The sequence below is a fragment of the Cornus florida genome, unplaced genomic scaffold (assembly GCF_030987335.1).
Source record: "Cornus florida cultivar Cherokee Brave unplaced genomic scaffold, ASM3098733v1 CherokeeBrave_3.0.0_Hap2_Chr05, whole genome shotgun sequence".
Taxonomy (NCBI): domain Eukaryota; kingdom Viridiplantae; phylum Streptophyta; class Magnoliopsida; order Cornales; family Cornaceae; genus Cornus; species Cornus florida.
This window is the reverse complement of record NW_026775575.1, coordinates 87,001,596-87,008,676: the sequence shown is the minus strand read 5'-3', so window position 1 is coordinate 87,008,676 and position 7,081 is coordinate 87,001,596. Positions and strand designations below refer to the sequence as shown.

The 7,081-nt window shown below is 33.6% G+C and overlaps 1 protein-coding gene and 1 pseudogene across 1 annotated transcript; one reads left to right on the top strand and one right to left on the bottom strand.

Moving 5' to 3' along the window:
• Window positions 1–203: 203 nt before the first annotated feature.
• On the bottom strand, window positions 204–1,079 carry LOC132309624 (protein FAR1-RELATED SEQUENCE 5-like). The gene has a single exon (XM_059807915.1). The coding sequence runs from the start codon at window positions 1,077–1,079 to the stop codon at window positions 204–206; it is 876 nt and encodes a 291-aa protein (XP_059663898.1).
• A 2,445-nt stretch (window positions 1,080–3,524) lies between these two features.
• LOC132309623 (ribonuclease 3-like protein 3) lies at window positions 3,525–6,816 on the top strand (annotated as a pseudogene).
• The last annotated feature ends 265 nt before the right edge of the window (window positions 6,817–7,081 follow it).

The following is a 7,081-nucleotide window of genomic DNA, read 5'->3' as shown; positions in this document are numbered from 1 at the left end:
AATTTCAATAAAATTGAAGTTCATGTAACTACAAATGACTGATTGTGGTGAGGCATCAAATTTAACCACATGCTCTCAAGATTTTCCAACACAAAACACTTTGTATTCAACTTTGTCCATTCCTTAGCCACTTTGTATATATTGTAATCATCTTTCGTCATGTACTCTTTTTGAAACAATTGGAAAACTTCTGAGGTATAAATTTATGCCCCATGATGTAATGTCTCCACACTATTTAATAACTTAGGCACAGTTTGCAGCATCTTGAAATCTGCATATAGTTCTTCATATCGCCGATCATTCAAAACCCTCTCATAATGCTCCAAGAAACACAAAAGATCAAGATTTGGCTTTAGGTAATTCTTTAACACATTGTTCATACTTTCACTAAGTTGGGTACTTTTCATGTTCGCAGTGAAAGTGTGCCGCCCATAAACCATAGCCCATTTTTCTCTTACATCAAATAACTCTTTCAACCGTTTATTCTCTTTGAGACTATATTTATCCAACATACTTTCCCATGCCAATAGCCACTCATCTTCATCTTCATAATCATACACACAGTTGCCAAGATCATGAGCAAATTGGCTTGTTGAATGAAATACATGACTCAAATTTTTCGCAGCATTTTGATAAATATGCCAAACACATAGTCGATGTTGAGATTCAGGAAAGACTTCTGATATTGCTTTTGCCATTGTAGCATATTGATCTGTGAGAATCATCTTAATCGGTTTTCCAGACATTGCACTAAGGAAAGTCTCAAACAACCACCTAAATGATTCAGTGGTTTCATCATAAAGTAAGGCTGCACCAAACATGACTGTTTGCTTATGATGATTTATCCCAATAAATGGTGCAAAAGGTCGACCATATTCATTTGTCCGATAAATAGTGTCAAAATACACCACATCTCCAAAAAGACCATAATCACTAAGTGAGCGCGAGTCAACCCAAAAAATATTAGTGATCATATCATCCACATCGAGCTGTAGTGAGTAAATGTATGATGAATCTTTTAGCTGCATATTGTGGAAATACTCCAATATAGCTCCAGCATCTCCTTTTTCCATTGCCATCTTTCGCTTTCTATATATGTAATTTCGGTAATCTTTAGCTAAAAAACCAAGATTCTCTCTCCCCCCAACTTCTCTGCTCATCAATTCCATAGTTGATTTTATTGGTAATCCAGACCTGTCTGCATCTTCAGCATGTGTTTTTTGAGCCTTAGAAATACTTCAATTAATCTTCAACATATGTTTCATGTGAGTTCTAACCAAGTCATGACTATGAATTTTATTCAATGACACAACCTTAAATTTTCCATTATTTTGAAGTAGGCATGTCATTTGAGCCTCACAACCAACTCTTGTAATAGCTTGATAGTAGTTAGGATTTTTGTTCGTGTTCTCTCTTCTTTTACCTTCTTTTGAACAACAAAAGGAAATCCTCGTGATGATCCTCACTCTATTTTTTCTGTGATGATTTTTCCTTACATCGAAACCAAGTTTACCACCATAGTTGAGGTAGAATTGGTATGGTCCCTCATCGGAACTAAACTCCATTCCATTTTCTGGTTCGACTTTTTTTGAGGAGCATTCATTGGGAGGAGAAGAACAATCATCTTCGATATCCACTTCACAATTATTCGATGGCTGACTGTTCAAACTTACATAATCCATCTCTTGAATTAGTTAGTAGTATATTTAAATAATGAGAAAGATTTGTGACTATTCAGAAGACAATTCTTTCAATGCTAGAGAACCCTTTATGTTTTTTTACTAATGAATGGATAAACAAAGAAATTCAATAAAATGCAAGGAATAAAATACAAGGAACTATGCTTATAGGTTTAAGACAGTACATTTGAATATAATTAATCCTAAACTATACAATACATTTTTCTTTTTCTTTTTCTTTTTCTTTTTTTATTACTCATTATTTTTGGAATAGGTAAGCAATGGAGACACAAGCACCAAGTGAAACCCCCAAGTCCACCAAAACAAACATATATGAACCAAAGCAGCACCCCAACTATCAGCAAAAATAAAAACTGAATTTAACTCAAGACTATAAGACAACAGGCCAACACAAAAAAATAATAATAATAATAAATAAATAAATAAATTATGAGAGAAACACAAGATGTCCACATTAATGGGAGATTCCATTTATTAATTTATTTTCCACATCAGTAATCTCTATTGACTGAACAACATCAACAAATTTTGACATTTTTCCTTTTTATGGAAATTGAACCTAAATAAGAATGAGAGCAAAAGAAACAAAATAGAAAGTTTGAAAGCCCAAAAAACTCAAAATTGAAACATAATTAAGCTCGATTTTGGCAAAGTTTGAACAAAATTTCTTACTCAATTTAAGCTATTAGAAAGAGAAAAAAGTGAAAAAAAAATTACACGGCCGAACAAATATAATATTTTAACATACCTGTTTCATGAAAATGAATCAATCCTTGGTAAGACCAAATTCGAAATTGAAATCCAATCTGAAGCGAAATGGTGGAGGTTGAATATTAGGTTTGGAATGATTGGCGGCTAAGAAAATAGAAAAATGCAAATGAAGATACACATATAGGAGCAAAGAGAGGAAAAAAATAGATTTATCGGGTTTAACCCTAAAAAATGGGTATAACCCATATTTTGTATTTTTTTTAAAATTTAAAAAAGGTGTCAATCTCTTATTGAGAGACGTTAATACGCAGGACACAATCTGTCTGATTGTGTCTTGATAAGACAGGACTGATGTATTATCCATACTGATTTTCCAATTATGATTCTATTTTTTTTTTTTTTTTTTTTTTTTTTTTTTGAACATTGACCTTTTCAAAATAAAAGTAGGACAGAACTACGTCATTTCCTTGTGGAGACGGGTGTTAGAGTTGGTCATGAGAAATCATATCAATGGGATGATTCTAATCCAATTTAGTTAAAGGTTTGGATATGATCATACTATATATTATCATCAAACAAAATTAAATAATAGAGCTATTCCTTTCACCATTGCCAGAAAATAAAATCAATTTACGTGAAATATATTCTTTTTATCACCCTTTGATTTCACTTTTTTTTTTTTCCTTTGGCTTTCTTAATTTGAAAATTTAGATATACAGCATATACTAATTAATAGAACCCATCAACCGTAGTTCAAATTTATTATTATTTTTAATTTATATTTCTCAATATTATAAGTCTCTCTCATACCAATCTTAGAGGAAACAATTTTCCTTCTTTTTTTTTTTTCCTTTTTTTTTTTTCCTGTTAAAAAAAACCGTCAAATTCTAACTACCTCTTATATACCCATAAATACAAGTCCATACAACTGTCTCTTCTTTGTATCATCTCTCTTTTCCTGTATAAGAAAAACTTGGCCGTGTAATTAATCACACCAGTTCACACCAATATCAACGACCACACACACATATATATATATACACACACGCATACATACAACTACAGTTCGCGCGGCATAGATCAAAGCTCTTTCTTCTTAATTGTGTGAGTCTCATGGGAAACAACGAAGAAAAAATAATCACTTCATTAAAAGATTGTCATGTAGAAGAAGAAGGAGATGAAAAGGGTTCGACTGCCGGAACGGGGTCGTTTCTTCCATTGATACAAGAGCTTGCTTTGTCAGAACAAGAAGTTAAGGAGTCCAGAACTACAGAAACTGAATGGTCTCGGAGGCTGACAGAGATAGAGGAGATCATAGAGTACAGTTTTAATGACAAAAGCTTATTACAACAAGCTTTCACACATCGTTCGTATATATATAATGAAGAAGAAGAAAGTTGTTCATCCTACGAACGACTCGAGTTCTTGGGTGACGGCGTGCTCAATCTTCTCATCACCAAAGAGCACTACTTCCTGTATCCCGATCTACCGCCGGGAACGTTGACCCGCCTCCGTTCGGTCAATGTCGACTCGGAGAAGCTCACACGTGCCGCAGTCAAACATGGGCTTCACAATTATTTACGTCACAATAAACCTCTACTTAACGGACAAGTAAGTCCTAATCTATATATATATAAATATATATATATTTCATGTTTAAGAAAAGAACAACACAGTTCAACTTGATTTAGTTTGACTAAATATCATAAATTTGTTCAGATTCGCGACTTCATGAAAGCGATTCCGGATTATCCTCTGCATTCCAATGGCTTGATTGATGCACCAAAAGTGGTTGCTGATATTGTTGAATCCACATTAGGGGCCGTCTTCGTTGACAGCAATTCGTCTTTGGATGTTACATGGAAGGTTTTTTTTCTTGCACAGTCTCTATTGCCTCTCTTAAAAAGCAATTTAGAATCCCATATATGCAACGGCTAAATTTTAATTTATGTAAACTTTTTTGCATGTACAGAAATACCATGTTATGGAATAAATATTGTATGTATTTGTGTATCGATCTCTAGTAGTTTCATTTAAATATGTTAAAGTATTGATTTGTAATTAAGTGACCACATTAATGTGATTGTTAGTCACTCAAAATCTTTTTTTTTTGGTAATTCATATATGTTTGGTATTTGTTTATATGTTTGGTATTTGTTTATTTTTAAGCGTTTTGTTTTTGGCCAAAACAGAAACAGTAGGAGTATTTTGAAAAAAAATTTGAAGCCCGGTTGGGAACAATGTTTGTTATAGTTTTGTGGCATGAATAGTTGTCAAAATAAATAAATAAAAAATAAGGCCGCACCAGGCCTTATAGAATTACGCTATTAAAACTTGATGTTGTCTTATATTTTTGTATTGTAGGTGGCCAAGAGTTTGCTGAAACCTAAAATCACACCAGAACAACTGCAGCTACATCCTGTTACGAGGCTAAACGAGCTATGTCAGAAGAGTAGATGTGAAAAGCAATTTGTAGATCTATGGAAGGAGTCCGGAGCTATTGAGGTTTTCGTAAATAATGAATTTTTAGGAAAAGGAATATATTGCCCCAAGAGGTTAATCGCGAAAAACAGAGCAGCAAACAATGCATATAACGAAATCGTAAGAAAGTTAAATGTGAAAGACAACGAAGAACAAGTGCTCAGTTCATTACAAGATTCGTATATACAAGAACAAGAAGATGAACAAGAAGCAAAGGAGCCGACTCCGATTATAGAAACGGAGTCAATTCCGAATCTGGCGGGAGTTGAGGAGATAATAGGGTACAGTTTCAATGACAAAACCTTGTTACAACAAGCTTTCACGCATCATTCATATGACCACCAAGAAAGTTGTTCACCCTAGGAACGACTAGAGTTTGTCGGCGACGCCATGCTGAATCTCCTTATCGCGAGAGAGCACTATTTCTTCTACCCTAATCTGCCGCCGGGAATGTTGACTCGCCTCCGTTCTGCTAATGTCAATACGGAGAAACTCGCACGCACGGCGGTCAACCATCAACTGCACTTTTATTTACGGCCCAGGAAACCCCTACTTGATGGGCAAGTAAGTCTAGATTTTTTTTTTTTTTTTTTTTTTTTTTAATACGACACAGGTATACTTATGCTTTTAAATTTCTTTCTTTAGGATTAATTAAAAAATTAAAAAAAGATCTATTTCAAATTTTTTTGTTTTTTTTTTTTTAATGATATTTGGTTTGTGAAATTAATACAATAAATTGTTCAGATTCGCGAATTCATGAATGCAATTTCGGATTATCCTCTGCATTCCAGTGGGTTGATTAAAGCACCAAAGGTCCTTGCTGATATCGTTGAATCCGTAATAGGGGCCGTTTTCGTTGACAGCAATTCCTCTTTGGATGCTACATGGAAGGTAAAACCCTTACACAATCACTATTGATTTAAATTTTGATATTTTATCCCACTTTGTTTGTTTGTTTTTTTTTTTTTGCATGCACATAATAAATACTAAATTAAAAAATAATTTAGTAACTGATAGACCATATTAGTCTATTTTATTTTATTTTATTTTTCGTAAGAACAATTTTCCTTTTAGATACCTATTTTACTTCTACACACAGGTTGGAAATTAATTGCTCAAGTCTCCCGGTCCTTTTTGTGCCAAAAAAAAAAAAAAAATTACAACTCTACATTCAGTCAATTGTTTGTGATGTTAAAAGTTACTATAGTTAATTGTTACAAGAAAGGCTTGTTTCCTATCGGATGGAAAGTGTCCTGGGTATAAATGGTTGGGTAAGCAGTATTACTCAACAACTTAAGTTTTTGGATAAATGGATAAATCAGATTCGGGCCTTGATTCGGACCCACGCCAAGCGCCCAACCCAGAAAGCGTCTGGATGAGTCACTCGTGTAAACAGGGTAGCCCGACCGTAATGAAGGCGTTGCGAGTTCAGGTAAGGGAGAATGTTACAAGGGGAGAATTGTCCCACATCGAATTCAAATGAGAAGTGACATGAATATAAATGGATGAGTATGCAGCAATACACCCAACAGCTTAACCTTTTGAGTAAATGGACAAACGTCCACCCGTTTTCATTTACTTAGTTATATATATATATATATGGTTAAAAATCCAATACAATATATGATATTGTTCTTAAAAATTGAAGTACTTTTAAATATTTCTAATATTGTAGGTAGCCAATAGTTTGTTGGAACCTTTGATCACACCAGATCAATTGCAATTACATCCTGTTACAAAGCTGTACGAACTATGCCAAAAGAAAAGATCTGAATTGCAATTTGTAGATCTATGGAAGGAGACGGGAGCTTTTGAAGTTTTCGTAAACAATATATTTGTAGAAAAAGGCATATAGAGGCCAAAGAGATTAATTGCGATAAATCGAGCAGCAAACAATGCATATAACAGGATTGTGAAAATTTGAAGGAAATAGTCTGTAGTTTTTGTTGGATTGAGTTGATTAGTATTGTTATATTCTCGCTATATATATATATATATATATTCCCTCTAACTATGGCTTGAATTAAATTGGGGACGTATGTCACGTATATATGTACTTTTTGAACTTAAATGTTTGCGTTGGATTGAGCTTAATTTTGCTATTTCCATTGATTGCAAGCCTTATTTATTTTCAGGCACATTTATAAAGGATACGTGGATAGAGCACAAAATAGATTTCTATTTTTGTT

What these genes read in the sequence shown, in the direction of transcription:
- LOC132309624 (XM_059807915.1), bottom strand. Translation starts at nt 1,079, where the DNA reads ATGGCAATGGAAAAAGGAGATGCTGGAGCTATATTGGAGTATTTCCAC.